Here is a 20,056-nt window from a genome sequence, read left to right on the forward strand (position 1 = left end):
TGTCAAGAACGGTCCACCACCCAAAAGGACATCCAGCCAACTTGACACAACTGTGGGAAGAATTGGAGTCAACATGGGCCAGCATCCCTGTGGAACGATTTTGACACCTTGTAGAATCCATGCAAGTCAATATTAGGAAGGTGTTCTTAATGTTTTGTACACTCAGTGTGTACATGACTTTGTGTGAAACATAACACTCTATCATTGAGAGTTTTCCTCGTTTTTTACACGGTAGGCATATAATAGTATGAAAATAGTAAATGGTGTGCGATACAGGGGTGTAGAGTGACCTGTGGAGGGGAGAGGACCTCCCTCCACGTGTGGATGAGTTTGCAGGACATGCTGTACGGGCCGCACTTGGAGATCTTCCTGATCCAGCCAATCACAGACAGCTCTGAGTATGTCATCCCTATATCAGGATGACGAGAGGGGGACACAGAGAGAGCAAGAGAGAGGACGACAGCAAGGGATAAGGAAGAGGTCAGATTACACCATAACAGAACAAGCTATGTGCACAGATGACATCCCCGAAGAGACATCCATCTTCCAAACTTGTGAGGTGGTATATATAGACAGCAGTCACGGACAAGGGAAAGTTGAGCCACACAGTCAACACAGCCACAGAGGAAAAGCATGGCAGGACAATAACAACAGTAGTCAAGCTGAATAGAGCTGAGGGTTTTTTATTTACGGTATATGGTATGACTTTAACTCCTAAGTCTTAAATGTCAACTTTTCTTAATACGTATAAAGAAAGGTCAATCCCAGCAGTGTGTGTTGTACAGTATGTGAGAAGAAAAAAAGGGAAAAAAGAATAATACGTTTTCACTTCATATGTGGTTGGCCCACACCCACAACGATCAACATAGTCAGAGGGCCCAAGCCCACATCTGGCTCCACTAGTGGTGACTTGTTACCTCATCAGTCTGCGACACCTGGCCGTCTGTCAGGGGCTCCAGCTCTGCAGTGGGAGGTGCAGCCATGATACTACAGAGGACATAAAGACAGTTGCCAACACGGTGAGTCTCCTGACATTATACTGACTGTTTTGTATTGTCCCAGAGAAGAATATGGATTTGCAGAACAGCATGCTTCACCTTCTGAGGGCGGAGAGCTGGAACTTTTCGACACAGTACTGCAGGAAGCTTGTCAGGTCTGCCTTACTGAGCAGTCATACTTACTTAGTGAAGTAGCCAGCTAGGCTGCAGAATAGAGGGGTATTGAGGTGAAGGTCAACTAGAGAGAGGGGTCCATACTATTTTTGTTATTTTATGTTGGACTGAAGCAGACAACACAGAGTTTTTTTATTATATGTGAGACAGAAAATTCTAAATATATATTTTTTTAAACATTGACATTTTCTAGTACTGTCACGCCCTGACCATAGAGAGCTGTTTATTCTCTATGTTGGTTGGGGCGTGATAGTGACTAGGGTGGGTCATCTAGGTGATTAATGGTTTATGTTGGCCTGGTATGGTTCCCAATCAGAAACAGCTGTTGATCATTGTCTCTGATTGGGGATCATATTTAGGTAGCCATTGTGATTTGTGGGATCTTGACTATGTATAGTTGCCTAGTAGCACATCATGTTTCTGTTGTGCTTTATTGTTTTGTTTGGTGAATTTTGATTTATTAAAATACGTGGAACTCTATGCATGCTGTGCCTTGATCTACTCCTTTCAAAGAGTACTCACTAACCTCTCATCCACATTGGCTGAGCCAAGGACTAGAAGGCCACCAGGTTTCCCCTCAGCCCACTGAGCAAAGAGGTAGGCCAGAATCATCCTAATACAGGCCTGGGTGGGACAGGCCTGCTGGGGAACAGTGGGCTGAGGGGAAACCTGGTGGCCTTCTAGTCCTTGGCTCACCCAATGTGGATGAGAGGTTTCAGTTGAACAGTATGAGGAAACAGGAGCAGATTTTTACCTTGTCAGCTCAGGGGTTTGATCCAGCAACCTTTTGGTTACTGGCCCAACACTCTAACCACTAGGCTACCTGCCGCCTTGATCCAGCAACAGTAAAGGATCATCAAATTCACACACCACACAATTGTTTCCTCAGCTCAGACTGTTCAACGGAAACATGATGGTGTGAGGATTGTGGTGAGCATGTGTGAATATGCAAGTAAATGGCGCAATAAAAGAGAAGTGCAAGCGAGGGCAAAAGCCCTGCTCATCTTTTGTTTTTTCACTTTGCAAAAAATGGGTCTCTGCTTTGTTGTAGGGTTTCAGGTATCACCTGAACAATGTATTGGAGTACTCCTGGACCCTTTACACTTAACCCACTCGCACATTCTGTAGGGCAAGGTTTTCTCTGGTGCTTCCACCATTAGCACAGAACTGGGGACACTTTCCCGTAACCATGGAGAAGATTCCCAGCATGCCTTTCACTGCCATGTCGATGTTGAGGTTCATGTGTGAACTGAATCAACAAGAAAAATACAAAGAAAAATAACTTTCGACGAAAAGCACAAGGTGAGATTTATAACAGATGCAACAGATGTTCTAATTTGTTATTCTGTAACTGCTCAACTATGATGGGGCCAGTGACGCTCACCTGCCAATCTGAGCAGCCAGCTCTTTGGCCCTGTTACGGGTTCCCACCGAGGAGTTCTCAATGGCCATGTAGCAGGTGGTGAAGATGCGTTCACACAGCTCCAGTGGATCCAGTGGGGTGTAGGACACATCACATCACTACCCGTTGAACATCCTCCGGCACCTGGGAGTCTGATACAGGGAGAGGGAGGGAAGGAAAGAAGTTGAAGCTGTAGCTGTCAGAAGCTGTAGTGACAAACTTTGAATGCAACGTCAAACTTTAGAATAGGAGCCATGTGTCCCTTGTGGGACACAACAAACCATTATGGGCCTGTACAGTATCCAGTCCAGTACACACTGCCATCTCTGACTGCCTGGCAGACCAGCACACACATGGGGTAGACAAAGCAGGCTGTAGAGGAAGTGTCCACACCACCACTGAGGGGCAGAAGGAAACCAGCCTGGAGCAGGGAATAACAGGGGTGTTTATGGACAGATATACAGACAATATAAATATTCAGTACAAATATTCAATAATAAGCAAGTAAGCGTAAGCACATTTACACATAATTCAAACCAAACATAGCACTACTCATCTGACCACTTCTCCTTAGGTATTCCCAAAGCCAACATGCTGGACCCAGGCTGAAGACACCAAAGACAAGAACACAGAGACACGCATGTGCATGTATTTGACATGGGTCAAATTGCAGGTTAGAATGAAGGCCTGTGCTTGTTTGTCACATGAATGGAAGGGTCTGTATGTGTACACTGTAAACTGTAAAGAGGTGGGCAGTCACATGATCTGGAAAGTAGCTTTAAATAAATCGTGTCTTTTTAGTTTTAACTTCTCTCAGACAGGGATTGGCTCCACCAAAGACAGGCAGCTCAGTTTCAGACACAAAGGGAGCAGTCAGGGTAAATGAATGTCACACTACATGCTTCGGAATCCTCTGTGTGGCGATATAGTAGGTGCTGTCTCTGTCTGTTTCCAATGATTCCATGGTGAAAAAGAAAATACAGGGAGACACAGTCAAAAATAGCTACTATTTATTTTGGGCAGCATTTTAGCCACACAACACTCTTGTGATCCCAGTCTTTGTCAGGGGGTGCCATGCCTAATCTCTTCCTCAGGGGTGTGGATCTGCCACTCAATGGGCTGGTGAGTGGGGAGGTAGACATCTTCACAATCAGACCAGGAGAAGTCCACTTTGACTCGATGACACGGCTTGTGCTCATACTCCTGGACACAGTGGAGGACATAACAGCAAACCATGTGACATTTCAAATGTAATGGGCATGCTATTTTGAGTCTGAGTCAATAACTGAAGGGAGAAGTTAAAGTGACTCTCGAGTGTGTACCCAGTGTAGGGAGGAAAGACGACACTGGACAGAGACAGAGCCTTGGGTTGGGGAGTTGAATGTTGAACAGGATTACCTCTGGCTTCCCTTGAGTGGCTAGTTTCACTAAGGGAGTAAGGCGTTTCTGAATCACACCTGCCATTTATGAGAAGTAAAAAGTGTTGTTTTGAAGAGAGATGTCAGCTCACCACGTGTGGGTGGCAATGCTCTCCTCTGTGGCTGCGGACATCCTCCAGACCCAGAGTGACACAACCTCCTGCAACACACACACACACACACAGGTTACACATTGTCCAAGAGTTCCCTTTGGCTAACCTTAACAATAACATTACACGACATGCTGACATGCCATGTAATCAAGCACAGCTCACAGCTGGTGTGTGAAGTGAGGGTGAAAGAATAGGCTGCAAGATATTCTTCTCACATTTGCTTTCCGTTATGTTTTGCCTGTCTTTACCAAGTCGTCCAGGGAGAACTTTCTTCCCTGGGCCATTATGTCCTCGTTGATGGCCACAATGGCACAAGCATCATAGTAGAGTCTGTCTCCATCACAACCCTTCTGATTGGCAAACACATAGACCCCCCCCCCCCCCCACACACACACACACACACACACACACTCTGTGCAAAACAACAACACACTTGTCCTTATTCCACTTGTAATATTAGAAACTGCCCAACTTCATTACTATGCAATAACAATGAACTCAAAATAACATGAGACAACAATGTTGTTATGTAGTAATTACAGTGTTATCGTGGTAGCTGGCTGAGGAGTTGGTGAAGATCTCCACACCGTCCAGACCCATGTCCACATGGGGGCTGCCAAGCACATGGCATTCCCACATACTTCATTACATACTGTAGCTTACTAGAAAAACTGTGTACTGTATATATTTATTCAAATAAGCAATCTCACTTAATCTCTCAAAAAACATTTGAGCTCTCTTTCAATCCATTACACAAATGACTGACGACACACAGTAGTACACAACTCATTACAGAAATTGAGTAAGGTTTGAAAAGAAAAGACCTTCGTTTGAGGCTCTTAATTGAATGTGCCTCCTAGGGTTCCACAGTTCAGCACAGACCTCACTCCCGATGCAGGTGTCTTTGGTTGAGAGGACGCAGTCAACAAAGGGGACAGTGTCCTTCAAGAGACAGAACAATGGAAATTAATTTCATTAACGATCCTATTAAATTGATGATACTATTGATTGCTGCACATACAGTATACAGTACCAGTCAAAAGTTTGGACACAACTACTCATTCAAGGGTTTTTCTTTATTTTTACTATTTTCCACATTGTAGAATAATAGTGAAGACATCAAACTATTAAATAGCACATATGGAATCATATAGGAAACCAAAAAGTGTTAAACAAATATATTCTTCAAAGTAGCCACCCTTTGCCTTCCCTTCCCTGGGCCATTATGTCCTCGTTGATGGCCACAATGGCACAAGCATCATAGTAGAGTCTGTCTCCATCACAACCCTTCTGATTGGCAAACACATAGACCCCCCCCCCCCCCCCCCCCACACACACACACACACACACTCTGTGCAAAACAACAACACACTTGTCCTTATTCCACTTGTAATATTAGAAACTGCCCAACTTCATTACTATGCAATAACAATGAACTCAAAATAACATGAGACAACAATGTTGTTATGTAGTAATTACAGTGTTATTACACACGTCTAGGATCAATGTGATGATAAGTGTTACCTAAACTCATACTAATCAAAATATACATGTAGGCAAAAAACTGTATGAAATGGAGCAGTGCTTTAATGACAAAACAGTACCCCTAAGTGGTTACTGGGCAGGCAACATGCAGTACCTCTACTCTCATTAAACATACTGTGTAACAGGGATACTCAACCCTTAGCCTACGTGGTCCGGAGCCCGCTGGTTTTCTGCTCGATCTCATAATTAATTGCACACACACCTGTTGTCCCAGGTCTAAACCGGTCCCTGATTAGAGGGGAACAATAAAGAAATGCAGTGGAACCGGCTTCGAGGTCCAGAGTTGAGTTTGAGGGAGGTGTAACATGTGCATGTGTCCATCCGTCCGTTCATGTGTGTATGATCACCTTCGTGGTGGCTGATTTAACCAGGATGACTCTGTGGTCTGCCTTGCGTAGCTCGTGGTAGCTGGCTGAGGAGTTGGTGAAGATCTCCACACCGTCCAGACCCATGTCCACACGGGGGCTGCCAAGCACATGGCATTCCCACATACTTCATTACATACTGTAGCTTACTAGAAAAACTGTGTACTGTATATATTTATTCAAATAAGCAATCTCACTTAATCTCTCAAAAAACATTTGAGCTCTCTTTCAATCCATTACACAAATGACTGACGACACACAGTAGTACACAACTCATTACAGAAATTGAGTAAGGTTTGAAAAGAAAAGACCTTCGTTTGAGGCTCTTAATTGAATGTGCCTCCTAGGGTTCCACAGTTCAGCACAGACCTCACTCCCGATGCAGGTGTCTTTGGTTGAGAGGACGCAGTCAACAAAGGGGACAGTGTCCTTCAAGAGACAGAACAATGGAAATTAATTTCATTAACGATCCTATTAAATTGATGATACTATTGATTGCTGCACATACAGTATACAGTACCAGTCAAAAGTTTGGACACAACTACTCATTCAAGGGTTTTTCTTTATTTTTACTATTTTCCACATTGTAGAATAATAGTGAAGACATCAAACTATTAAATAGCACATATGGAATCATATAGGAAACCAAAAAGTGTTAAACAAATATATTCTTCAAAGTAGCCACCCTTTGCCTTGATGACAGCTTTGCACACTCTTGGCATTCTCTCAACCAGCTTCATGAGGTAGTCATGTAATGCATTTCAATTAACAGGTGTGCCTTGTTAAATGTTAATTTGTGGAATTTCTTTCCGTTTGAATGCGTTTGAGCCAATCAGTTGTGTTGTGACAAGGTAGGGGTGGTATACAGAAGATAGCCTATTTGGTAAAATACCAAGTCTACATTATGGCAAGAACAGCTCAAATAAGCAAAGAGAACTGACAGTCCATCATTGTTTTAAGATATGAAGGTCAAGAACTTTTAAAGTTTCTTCAAGGGTAACCACAGAAACCTTCAAGCGCTATGATGAAACTGGCTCTCATGAGGACCGCCACAGGAAAGGAAGACCCAGAGTTACCTCTGCTGCAGAGGAAGTAGCCCAAGTAAATGCCTCACAGAGTTCAGCGTAGCCTAGTGGTTAGAGTGTTGGACTAGTGCAAGTTCAAACCCCCAAGCTGACAAGGTACAAATCTGTTGTTCTGCCCCTGAACAGGCAGTTCACTGTTCCTAGGCCATCATTGAAAATAAATTGTTCTTAACTGACTTGCCTGGTTAAAATAAGCAGACATCTCAACTGTTCATAGGAGACTGTGTGAATCAAGCCTTCGTGGTCAAATTGCTGCATAGAAACCACTACCAAAGGATACCAATAATAAGAAGAGACTTGCTTGGGCCAAGTTACACGAGCAATGGACATTAGACCGGTGGAAATCTTTGCTTTGATGAGTCTAATTTTGAGGTTTTTGGTTCCAACTGCAGTGTCTTTGTAAGAAGCGGAGTAGGAGAACAGATTATCTCTGTATGTGAAGTTCCCACAGTGAAGCACGGAAGAGAAGGTGTGATGGTGATTCGCTGGTGACACTGTCTGTGATGTATTTAGAATTCAAGGCACACTTAACCAGCACGGCTACCACAGCATTCTGCAGTGATACGCCATCTCATCTGGTTTGCGCTTAGTCCCACTATCATTTGTTTTTCAACAGGACAATGACACAACACACCTCCAGGCTGTGTAAGGGCTATTTTACCAAGAAGGAGAGTGATGGAGTGCTGCATCAGATAACCTTGCCTCCACAATCACCCAACCTCAACCCAAGTGAGATGGTTTGGGATGAGTTGGACTGCAGAGTGAAGGAAAAGCAGCCAACAAGTGCTCAGCATTTTTGGGAACTCCTTCAAGACTGTTGGAAAAGCATTCCAGGTGAATCTGGTTGAGAGAATGCCAAGAGTGTGCAAAGCTGTAATCAAGTCAAATTGGTGACTACTTTGAAGAATCTCAAATATAAAATATATTTTAATTTGTTTAACACTTTTTGGGTTACTACATGATTCCATATGTGTTATTTCATAGTTTTGATGTCTTCACTATTATGCTACAAGGTAGAAAATAGTACAAATAAAGAAAAATCTTTGAATGAGTAGGTGTGTCCAAACTTTTGACTGGTACTGTATATTAATAGTACAGTTTCCCTTTATATGAAGAAACATGCAAATAATCCTCTTATCACTGATCCTTTTTAGTGCATACCAACACCCCGCCATTATTAGAGAGAGAGGTAGGGAGAGAGATTGATCCTACCTGTCCTGTCACATCCTGGATCATCCTGTGCAGGAAGTACTCCTCCACATGTCTGTGGCAAACAAGCACAATAATGCCATGTTCAAATCAAATCAAAGTTTATTTGTCGGGGACAGATATTTGCAGGTGTTATGGGGGGTGCAGCTAAATGCGTACATGTTATTATGAGTGATGTGAAATAAATGGATTATTGTCCTTTTCCACTTACCAAATCTGCTTTGACCTTAGATCAAAACATTAAAGACATGCTCTGGTACTTTGGTGAATACTAAGTATTTTTTAAACCTCCCGCTTTGGGCTGGATAGTGTCCATGTGTAGTTCATATATACATAATCTACGATCAAAATTACTGTTTTCCCTAAATTAGCCACAAAATCCCTAGTTTGAAAGCAACTGTTTTTCTCGAAGCTGTGCTGTGCCATTTTCCCTAAATGTTCCCCTATGTGGCCCAGCCCCTTAGCAATTCGAGTTCTAGCCAATGAGCTTCTGCCCCTCACCATTTGAGTGTCAACTATCAAGATGCACACACAGCAGAGCGAGAGAGAGCAATGACTTGGTGGACATATCTGAACATTTGCGACACAGTATGCAATTTTCTGAGAATACTTTTGGCTTATGAGCCCTACTTTCAGAACTACTGGCTAAAAAGTATACACAAGTACCGGAGAATCTTTAATTTCCCTGTTTATCAAAGCATTATCATTATGTTCAGAAGGTAGGCTTTCTTGTGCAGATTCTATGTTGATCACTAACCTGAGTTTATTCCATGGTGAAAACCAGCGGAACTCCCGGTTTCCAAGACTTATAATGAACATTAGCCACAGCAACATACACACTAAACAGCAACACAGACTGTTTAGTGGGGTGTGATAGTCCAGGAGGCAAAGAGAGCCACAACATAGCTGAAGTGCTTGTCAGATGATGTCCTGACAGGTGACCCTAGCAGCTTCCTGAGTACCTAGAAACAGTGCAGCAGGGTGTCTGACTCGTAGAAGTGGTCTGCACAGCCATACCCACTGATGACCAGGGACAGAAAGAGAGGAGGTTGAGGGAAAGTTCATGGAAATTCAGAGCAGGCATGGCCATTGTAAATGATTAGTTATTGGAGAAACAAGACCAAGATGAGACTCTGGACAAGGCGGATACGGTATATTAAAGGCTGTTTATTCAGACATGATGATATCTGGCAAACGTGCAGCACGGCTCCTATTCGTCCAACCCTTAGGGAGCTTTCGGAAAAAGAGGCCTACAACATATTTGGGCAGTTCATTTATACATTGAAATGACGTAGGTAGATTCTGGTAGTTCTGGCTCCTGGTTGGTTGTTCGTAGGTGATAGACAGTCCTCTCCAGCCTGGCGTCAGTATCCCATTGGTTCTCGACAGAGTTCTTTATCTTTGGAGCCCATCCCAAAGGGTTTTGAGCAGTGTATATTTATGGGTTGTCAGTGTGTTTTATCTTATTCCGCCACCCTGGTGGGGGTTTCCCGTGCAGTTAGTATATTGAGAAACAGAGAGAGAGGGAGGGTATAACACAGAGTACAAGCCAAAATTGCATGGCTAAGCCCAGGCAGACAACAGTCAGTGAATGCGTCATTACATGTTTTAATATGTTATTACAACACCATGTAGGATGCTTTTATATGCACAAGCACAGAGCTTTATAGGAGTCAAATAAACAAAGACATACATTTCTCTAATAAGCTAAATGTGTGCTGTAGGCTACTCACTGTATACAGTAACGTACTCAACAATTACTACAGTCACAACTTCGATGAAGGAGATGTACTTAATAAATACCATTTTCAGTTCTGGTCCCAATCTGTATTTTTCCCCTGAGACTTGGCTATCGCGATACCTAGGCATGAGGATATATCATTATTAATGTTAATGGCATGACCAGAGTCCTGATTTGCAAGATGTGCACGCTATTCCAGCAGAGCAAGTAACCTAGTACAGTAGACTATAGGCTTATGAGTGGAATGTCTATAAATCATCATTTTTTTTAAACACCATATGACCTTTAAAACAGCCCTGTATATGAGCCCACTACAATTTAAGTTAAATGGACAATGCATCTTCAATTAATGGATTTTTTTATTCGGACTTCTTTGTATTCTCTCCAAGTTTCCGTCAAAATCTAGTGCCCGTTGTATCAATGAGCACGTAACTAATATAACCTTTCGTCCCATTATATATAATGGTGCAACAAAATATCCTTGTTGATGTTCAAACGTTGGAACCTTAGTCTAAATTCTCAAATGAGTTACTGTATCACTCGACACAATACTATCTGAGTTGCAACGTTGTTTCACTACAATCCGGGCACTCCAACCACAAATACAACAATGAGACAGATATTTCACCGGATGTATAAATGTGAAGCATCCGCTTGGTTTTTCCACTCGCTCAAATAATGTACCAAATGTGGTAGTGAGAGGAAGCCGTGTTAACGGCAGTGGGAGAAGATGGAATGGAGTTGGATTTTGTGCCACATTCTGCTAATTTTCTCATCGATGAAACATTTGATCTCAATACAGTTTTCTGTTCCCAAAACTAGAACATGTTACGAACATAGTGGATTCAAAACATTGCTAGAACGCGAGACAAGTTTCAAAATATTGCTAGAACGCGACAAGTTTCAAAACATTGCTAGAACACAAGTTTCAAAACATTACTAGAACGCGAAAATAAGACCTTGCTAACTCGTGCTTGGCTCTGCCCACCTCGCTTGTTCTGGCCAGTTAGTTATACAAATCATTGCTACTACTGCCCCTCCTCTTCATATATCTTATTAAAGAGACAGGTAACTCATTCACACAACCAGCTGCTGCGCCTCTGCTGTATATATTGTTTGAAAATATGCAGTGGTGTAAAGTACTTAAGTAAAAATACTTTAAAGTACTACTTAAGTAGTTTTTTTGTGTATCTGTATTTACTTTAGTATTTATTTTTTGACAACTTTTACTTTTACTTCGTTACATTCCTGAAGATTATAATGTACTTTTTACTCCATACATTTTCCCTAACACCCAAAAGTACTCAATACATTTTGAATGCTTAGCAGGACAGGAAAATGATCAATTTCATGCACTTATCAAGAGAACTACTTCTGATTTGGCGGATCCGCTAAACACATGCCTAATTTGTAAATGATGTGTTGGAGTGTGCCCCTGGCTGTCCGTACATTTTAAAAACAATAAAATGGTGCCGACTGCTTTGCTTAATATTAGGAATTTGAAGTGACATATACTTTTACTTTTGATACTTAAGTATATTTTAGCAATTACATTTAGTTTTTATACTTAAGTATATTTAGAACCAAATACTTTTAGACTTTTACTCAAGTAGTATTTTACTGTTTGACTTTATCTTTTACTTGAGTAGTTATCTGTTTAAGGTATCAATATTTTTACTCAAGTATCAGAATTGGGTACCTTTTCCACCACTCAAAATATGTTGAGGAGTTATTTGGGTTTACTCCCAGGTAATGTGTTGGCTCTTGACTGTAGATGAATTCTTTTTAATGGCCCATCCATTCATGAGCTCATCAGGCGGTAGTGGCTTCAGGTCCGTGTTACCCAATCAGAGGTCGATATGGCAGTGTGGCGCACCCTACTGAGACGTTATTGGCTGTACGTTTACACGCATTTATTATTTGGGCGGAGCGGTTGTTAATATATAACCTTTTATTCGTTATATCGTAAACATCTGGGCCAAGAGTTTTCCCATAGGTCCTAAAAGTTGGTGAGTAGCCCACGAAATGATCTTTAATAAGACAGATCTATTAAAATGTCTGCTTATAATGTTTATGTAATTTTTCCGTCTATGATCCTCGACATTATGCATGGGCTATTGTCCATATGAGTTATGGCTTTTTCCGGAGGTGCGTTATGGCTGCGTTAAGCAATTCGTTATCAATTGTTTTGTGATAGCCTTTATCGATCGTCTATTTATGTATTCGATCCGTTGTCGTGCAGAATTATTGACAATACAATTTCAGGGAATTGCGGATATTTATTCAATAATCGGGTATATAAACAGCTGACGCTTGTTGTAGGCCCATCAGTAATTTTAAGTAACGTTAAAAGGGTGGAGAATGAAGTCTATGCTTTTTAGGAAACCCTTACTTCAATCAGTCTTGTACACAACATTATTTGAGTGGTCTATGTGAATGTGTGAGAGCTGTCACTCAGCCAAAAGTGTCATTGTCAACCTGTTCAACTGTTGTTCCCCTCAGCATTATCGTTGTATCTGTATGTTGGATTTGGTCCAAAAACGTATCAGCTGACATAACCTATGCACTGAGACCTGCTATTATCCCTGTGGGTCTACTTTACTACTCCAGAAGCTGTTTGTGGAGTGTTTTCTGTGGATTGTTACAGTACATGTGTAGGGCCTACTTCTGATTTATGGTATAATAATATAACATATGCCATTTAGCAGACACTTTTAACCAAAGCGACTTAGTAATGCATGTATACATGATTATTTTAATGGAGGGGATGAGCAACATTATTAATGGGTAGTTTAATAATGGGGGTGGAAAAGTTTGTTAGCTTCTATGGTGTCTTTGAGCTCATGTAGTAATCACATACCATAGGCAGTTATGGTCTTATTAAAGTGTACCTACACATTTTTCCAATGTGTTTGATATGATTGAACACTTGCATTAGATTTGCTAACATACACAACTGTATTGTGCTAAAACCTCTCATTGTAGAATTATCATGCTCAAGTCTATTCACAAACCATGCATCATGTACAGCACCATCACAGAGTGTGTTATGTCAGGTCCTCAAGGACCCCAGATGTCCTTTGATTTCCCACATGACCTTATAAGGTACAGTGGGGTCTGTTATGTCCTGGTCATTACCATGACTCTCTACTCTCTCTCAGTCTCCCTAGAGATGTCTTCTGCAGTGGCCATGGAGGCCACCCGGAGGCGCCAGAGGCTCAGCTCTAACGGGGGGGCGTCTGAGACCACGGAGGAACCTGCAGGGCAGTGGGGAAGAGCATGGTAAGATGAAGCTGACCGGCTGTAGACCTATAGTCATTAATCCTCTACTCAGGTAACTTGGGTTCACGTGTCACTGGTTTCACTCTCTGTTGGTTCAGGACTGATTTGTGATACGATATACTTAAAGCTGCCGTCCGTAATGGTGAAACTGCCACATCCGTTTGCAATATCACGACAACAACGTAGTTAAAGCAAGCAGCATCATTGCGCGCACGGTAGAGCAGCAGCATATGTACTGAGACTTGTTTTACACTCCCCACCTCTGCTTCGTCAACAGAAACAGCCATGGGGGGGGGGAGAGTGGCGCTGTTTCCCCAACTGTTGGATTCCATATTTAATGTCCATTTTATATGGAAATTCATTTGTGTCAAGTCAGCATCCAAATACACAATACAGAAAACACTGGAAAGTTCATAGTCAATGCACACGTATTCACAGTCCCTGTGGCCTACTGTCTGACAATCGGGCCTACATCTGTCCCATGTCCCACTGTTGAGCAGCCTGATGGCTGTCGGAATGACATTTTCCCTGCTCCTATTCTTGCTGAACAGTGGGGACCTTGTATTTCTTTGGGGAGGGCAGCATCTCAAAACATTGGGCAAGATTGTGTGTGGGGACCTGCTTCATCTTCAGTCAACAAAGGTAGTATGGAAAGGAAGTAGACGCATTTGACTGCGGAAAATGTAACGACCAGTTTGAATCAGTTCACAAGCTTCCCGCCATTCCGCGCATTGTCTTTCCATTATATGTCTATTCCAGTTGTCATTGGGTTATGGGTCGCTGCCACTGAAATAAGTTAAAAAGTGACATACGTGTTTTTGCCGTTGTAGCCCTTATGCAAAGCTCGGGTTAGCGAATGGATTCACAACAGAATTATAAAAATGTAAAAAAGGAAAAACTAGGCTCTCAATATTTATGTTCATGCGGTTGATTTGTGCTGCACATGGACAGCACGGGAGGCTGGGGGCACCTTCGTTGGTGTGGATGGGCTCGTGGTAATGGCTGGAGGAGAATAAGTAGAATGGTGCCAAATACACCAAACACATGGTTTCCATGTGTTTGCTACCATTGTATTTGCTCCCGTTTCAGCCATTATTACGAGCCGTCCTCCCCTCAACAATCTCCGCTGATGGACAGTCACTACATGGACAGACAGTCACTAAAATGGCCTATATCATTCTTGTCATATAATCAGTGTTATTCAAATGAGCCTGTAATATAAACTGGTCATGCTTATCTTCTAAAGTGAACTCTAGCAGAAGTTGTCAGAACATGGCCGATGTTATGTCAGATTAGATCTACAGCCTAATAATAACAACTCTCGAACAAATTAGAGTATCAAGTGTTTTTTTTAAAGGAAAAATGTAAGGAATGATTAATTATTATAAATGCTCCAATGATTATGCATTTGCACCATTACAACTCTGTATGTCTTTTCCCCCATCTCCTCCACACCTTCCACTCTGTTAGGGAGGTGGACTGGTTCTCTCTGAGCGCTGTGATCCTGCTGCTGTGCACAGCTCCCTTCCTGGTGTTCTTCTTTGTCATGGTGTGTGACCAGTACCAGTGCTCGGTCAGCCAGCCCCTGGTGGAGCTCTACAGTGGAGAGGCCACCCTGCGCTCCATCTGGGACAAGGCCCCTTCCTTCACCTGGACCGCTGCTCAGATCTACACCGTCTGGGTCTCCTTCCAGGTAGGGCCAGAGAAGAGAGGGACAGCCCAATTCTTTTGCCCAATTATTGCTCCTTTGACCAATCAGAACAGATAAAAGATCAGAATTGGGCTGCCACTGTATTTTTTTTAAGTTGGTGTAAATTGCATTTTATTATGGTTTATAGCGTCAGAATATTTCACAGATGGGAGTTCTGTGGAATGACACTGTTTCTCCATCAGGTGGTGCTCTACATGTGTGTTCCTGATGTCACTCATAAGTTCCTGCCTGGCTATGCAGGTGGGGTTCAGGATGGAGCTCGCACCCCAGCAGGTAAGGCACCTGAGAAGAAAAAAGTTGTTTTTGGAGATTTCTAGCATGAAGGATTGGATTCTATTAATATTTACAGATATTGTATGTGCACAATACTGTTAAGTGTAGTTGTCTGCAAACACTTGGCTCTGTTCCACCCAGGAGAACGACTGCCCCCTCTCATTGAAGCCACGGATTGTGGTACTGCAGGCATGGTTTGCAGAAAACAGGATCCCCATTATAGTGAATAAAAAAATGGCAATTTTCGTGTAAAAAAATAATAATACTTGAAAACCGTTATGGTAACAATAATTGCTTCTAATACACTTGATGTATGTCCTTGAGCCATTTCTTTTTTTCTTTTTTTCTTTTTTCTTTTTTTTGTTACCCCTTTTTCTCCCGAATTTCGTGGTATCCAATTGTTGTAGTAGCTACTATCTTGTCTCATTGCTACAACTCCCATACGGGCTCGGGAGAGACGAAGGTTGAATGTCATGCGTCCTCCGATACACAACCCAACCAGCCGTACTGCTTCTTAACACAGCGCACATCCAACCCGGAAGCCAGCCGCACCAATGTGTCGGAGGCTACACCGTGCACCTGGCAACCTTGGCTAGCGCGCACTGCGCCCGGCCCGCCACAGGAGTCGCTGGTGCGCGATGAGACAAGGAGATCCCTACCGACCAATCCCTCCCTAACCCGGACGACGCTAGGCCAATTGTGCGTCGCCCCACGGACCTCCCGGTCGCGGCCGGTTACGACAGAGCCTGGGCGCGAACCCAGGGACTCTGATGGCACAGCTGGCGCTGTAGTACAGAGCCGTTTCTTTTTAAATCACACACGGACAAAGTTATAAGGGTAATTTAGTTGCTAATGGCAGTCTGCAGTGCCCCGGTCGGCCTTCAACTTGAGTTACTCAATGAGAGAGAGCAGCACTGAGCTGGCCTGCAACGTCACTTCCTGGAGTAGCTCAAACTGTGCATGTTGTCTTCATGAGACGCCATCTTAAACAACTGAATTTGGCTTCAATGTGTTGTTGAGTCTTCACATAGGAATGAATGGTGTCACGTGATCGATGGCTTTGTCCATGTGCAGTCATTGTTTCACCCCCATTGTTTGTTCTCTCCTAGGCCTCATAAACAAGTATGAGATCAACGGTTTACAGTCGTGGCTGATCACCCATGCCCTGTGGTATGCCAACGCTCAATACTTCCACTGGTTTTCCCCCACCATAATCTTCGACAACTGGATCCCACTGCTGTGGTGCACCAACATACTGGGCTATGCTGTGTCCACCTTTGCCTTTGTCAAGGCCTACCTCTTCCCCACCAATGCAGAGGACTGGTGAGGATTACATGCGTCCAATAGTATGTTAGGATATTCAAACTTGTCACTTGCATGTAATATTTCATAAAACTTGTCACTTTGGGCATAGTTCATCTGAATTGCCTGTCATTTTCCAGCAAATTCACAGGCAACGTCTTCTATAACTACATGATGGGCATTGAGTTCAATCCCCGCATCGGCAAATGGTTCGACTTCAAGCTCTTCTTCAACGGGAGACCTGGTATTGTTGCCTGGACTCTAATCAACCTCTCCTATGCAGCCAAACAGCAGGAGCTATATGGCTATGTGACCAATTCTATGATCCTGGTTAATGTGCTGCAGGTGAGACACTCCTCTCCCTTTACCACTAGATGGCAGGGTATGTTAAGCGAGTGAGCTAGCTAAACTAGACCGTAGAGTGGTAGCTTTGACTGAACCAGTTTAGGAAAGCTTGGCCTCCAGTGAATGGCTACTGATGTAATAGCTACTCCTCCAGGCAATCTATGTTCTCGACTTCTTCTGGAATGAGGCATGGTACCTGAAGACGATTGACATCTGCCATGACCACTTCGGCTGGTACCTGGGCTGGGGAGACTGTGTGTGGCTGCCCTTCCTCTACACGCTGCAGGTAAGTCACATCATAAAAAATTTAAAAAATGAGTCCGACGCCCAACACAGAAGCCGCTGCAAAAAAAATATGAATAAGTCATGGAAATTATAGATGCATCGACGTGCTTCTATTATACTGGCTGAGTTAAATATGGCTGTGATGCAGTCTTTCTTGTTTTCTGTTCAACAGTGATGACATCATACTGTATGTTTGGCATCATGTCTCTTTCTACAGGGCCTGTACCTGGTGTACAACCCAGTCCAGCTCTCCACAGCCCATGCTGCTGCTGTCCTCCTCTTGGGTCTGGTGGGTTACTACGTCTTCCGCTCCACCAACCACCAGAAGGACCTGTTCCGCCGTACCGAGGGGAAGTGCTCCGTCTGGGGCAAGAAGCCCACCTTCATTGAGTGTGCCTACCGCTCGGGTGACGGCGGCCTGCACCACAGCAAGCTCATGACCTCCGGCTTCTGGGGCGTGGCACGCCACCTCAACTACACGGGCGACCTGATGGGCTCGCTGGCCTACTGTGCAGCCTGCGGCTTCGGCCATATTCACCCCTACTTCTACATCGTCTACATGACCATCCTGCTGGTGCACCGCTGTGTGAGAGACGAGCATCGCTGCAGCAGCAAGTACGGCAAAGACTGGAAGCGCTACACGGATGCAGTTCCCTATCGCCTGCTGCCTGGGATCTTCTAGAGTCGAGTCAGAGGTTGAAGGAATCCCTGCATCCTGAAAGAAGTTTAACAGAAGAAGGAGATGTGTGTTAAATGGACTGTTCACATTCCATGGGAAAGACGTTGATGACATTTTGAGCAAAGTGTGTGTGTGTGTGTGTGTATGTGTGTGTGTGTGTGTGTGTGTGCAATCCTCAGCTACTCTCAGAACTGCTCTCACCGGTGCCTAGGAGCATTTCTCCGTAAATGTTGATACTATGGTACATATCTATGTTCTATGGTACATAGATGCTATGAGAAACTCTGCAAAATTGATTTCTAATTCAAATCTGTATTTAAGTGTACTGTAGTCTAGCAATGTGAACATCACATAACCATACAGTAGCACTTAGTTGGCGTTGGTCAAGTAACTACAGCTACAAGTGAGCAATAATCTAGATGTCTTTTGACAATGCACTGTCGATGGCAAATGTCTCTTCTACTTAGGGGTCAGCCCAGCGTTACATGAAACGCTAGCAGCAGACTGGTATATTATGTTCAAGAAGCAGCTACAACTATACAATGATTGTTCCTGCTAAAATACATTTTTCTTTATTTCTGTCAATATCTTTGAGGTACCTGTTATTTTAAAGTTTTTGTGCTAATAGTGCTTTTACTTTATCCAACAGTCATTTTGACATTTGATTTCAGTTGTTTGCCTTCTTTTTAAAAAAAAAATTTAACCTCATCTGCCTTTCCTCAAGTGATAACTTAGAAAAGTAAATAAACCTAACATGGTGAATACATTTCTGATTTCTTTACTTTGATTCCAACAAAAACATTTTTTTGTATGTCTTTGTGCATTGTGTGTGTGAGTGGAGGAAATGACAACGACAGAGGTGTCATTGCAACATCACAGAGTTGTTCCTGTGGAAGGCCACCACTTCCTCCAGCTGTGACTGAAGAGGTTGATCAGGCCTCCCGTCTCTCACGCTGACCTGCCTGACCCCTTCCTATCATCACAGCTGCCAGCAAAAGAGTTAAACAAAAACAGACGGTTGGAGCTGGATGTGAGGCTGATGTTAGGCTCTGACAGACAAGAGGAGGGTGAATGTGGAAGTGGTGGCTGGTGGAAAGACCCCCTGGAGTGGGTATAACAGTGATCACTCACTGGTAAGGGTGGTGGTTGTACTAACGTCAAGAGTGCACCCTTCACTTCCATTTACTATTTCTTCCTCTATTCTCTGTTCTTATGTCTCCCTAATCCTCATCTTTCTATCCCTCTCTCCCGCTCTAATTTAAAGTCACCTCAAGTCTGACATTCAGCAGCAGGGGGCAGTAGAACACAGTTTGTGAAAAAATCTAATTGATGCTAATTACCACTGTTTATAGTTCATAAAGTTCTTAAGAACGTGAAGTTAGGATAGCCTGAACATGAGATCGGTTCAAGAGTACTTTTGGAGAGTTAATGTATGCTTATTTATATAGTTATAGTTGATACCATTTTTTAAGAATTGGAAGATAGGAGAGCCTGAACATGCGAGAGTTGGTTTAGTGTCTGTTACGGTTCGTGAATGAGGACCCAAAAGCGAATTAACTTAAACAGAGCTTCTTTAATTACCAAACATAGGTAGGCTCAGACGGACCGGCAGATTCCGACAGGACAAGACAAGGTTACAGCAAACATGACGACAGTCTGGTTCAGGCATGAAACACAACAAACAAGAATCCGACAAGGACAGGAGCAGAAACAGAGAGAGATATAGGGACCTAATCAGAGGGAAAAAGGGAACAGGTGGGAAAAGGGGTGACGAGGTGGTTAGGAGGAGACAAGGCACAGCTGGGGGAAAGAGGGGGAGAAAGGTAACCTAACAACGACCAGCAGAGGGAGACAGGGTGAAGGGAAAGGACAGAGACAAGACACAACATGACAGTACATGACAGTACCCCCCCACTCACCGAGCGCCTCCTGGCGCACTCGAGGAGGAAACCTGGCGGCAACGGAGGAAATCCTCGATCAGCGCACGGTCCAGCACGTCCCGAGAGGGAACCCAACTCCTCTCCTCAGGACCGTACCCCTCCCAATCTACGAGGTACTGGTGACCACGGCCCCGAGGACGCATGTCCAAAATTCTACGGACCCTGTAGATGGGTGCGCCCTCGACAAGG

General features: G+C 43.5%; 2 protein-coding genes and 1 pseudogene across 2 annotated transcripts; 1 reads left to right on the forward strand and 2 right to left on the reverse strand.

The window, feature by feature from the left end:
• Positions 1-1,605: 1,605 nt before the first annotated feature.
• Positions 1,606-3,538, reverse strand: LOC118965036 (annotated as a pseudogene).
• Positions 2,571-11,097, reverse strand: LOC110526231 (glutamine-dependent NAD(+) synthetase-like). The gene is made up of 6 exons (XM_036980585.1): positions 9,067-11,097; positions 8,313-8,364; positions 5,998-6,444; positions 4,930-5,047; positions 4,085-4,152; positions 2,571-3,777 (listed from the first exon to the last, which is right to left on the reverse strand). The coding sequence occupies exons 3-6, from the start codon at positions 6,139-6,141 to the stop codon at positions 3,637-3,639; spliced, it is 471 nt and encodes a 156-aa protein (XP_036836480.1). The 5' UTR covers positions 6,142-6,444; positions 8,313-8,364; positions 9,067-11,097; the 3' UTR covers positions 2,571-3,636.
• An 853-nt stretch (positions 11,098-11,950) lies between these two features.
• Positions 11,951-18,693, forward strand: LOC110526232 (7-dehydrocholesterol reductase). Its single transcript, XM_021607019.2, has 8 exons — positions 11,951-12,059; positions 13,212-13,332; positions 14,803-15,025; positions 15,226-15,316; positions 16,426-16,639; positions 16,759-16,963; positions 17,118-17,249; positions 17,466-18,693. Exons 2-8 carry the CDS (start codon positions 13,223-13,225, stop codon positions 17,928-17,930), a joined length of 1,440 nt encoding a protein of 479 aa, XP_021462694.1. The 5' UTR covers positions 11,951-12,059; positions 13,212-13,222; the 3' UTR covers positions 17,931-18,693.
• Positions 18,694-20,056: the final 1,363 nt, after the last annotated feature.

This window comes from Oncorhynchus mykiss, chromosome 6, assembly GCF_013265735.2.
Source record: "Oncorhynchus mykiss isolate Arlee chromosome 6, USDA_OmykA_1.1, whole genome shotgun sequence".
Classification (NCBI taxonomy): Eukaryota; Metazoa; Chordata; class Actinopteri; order Salmoniformes; family Salmonidae; genus Oncorhynchus; species Oncorhynchus mykiss.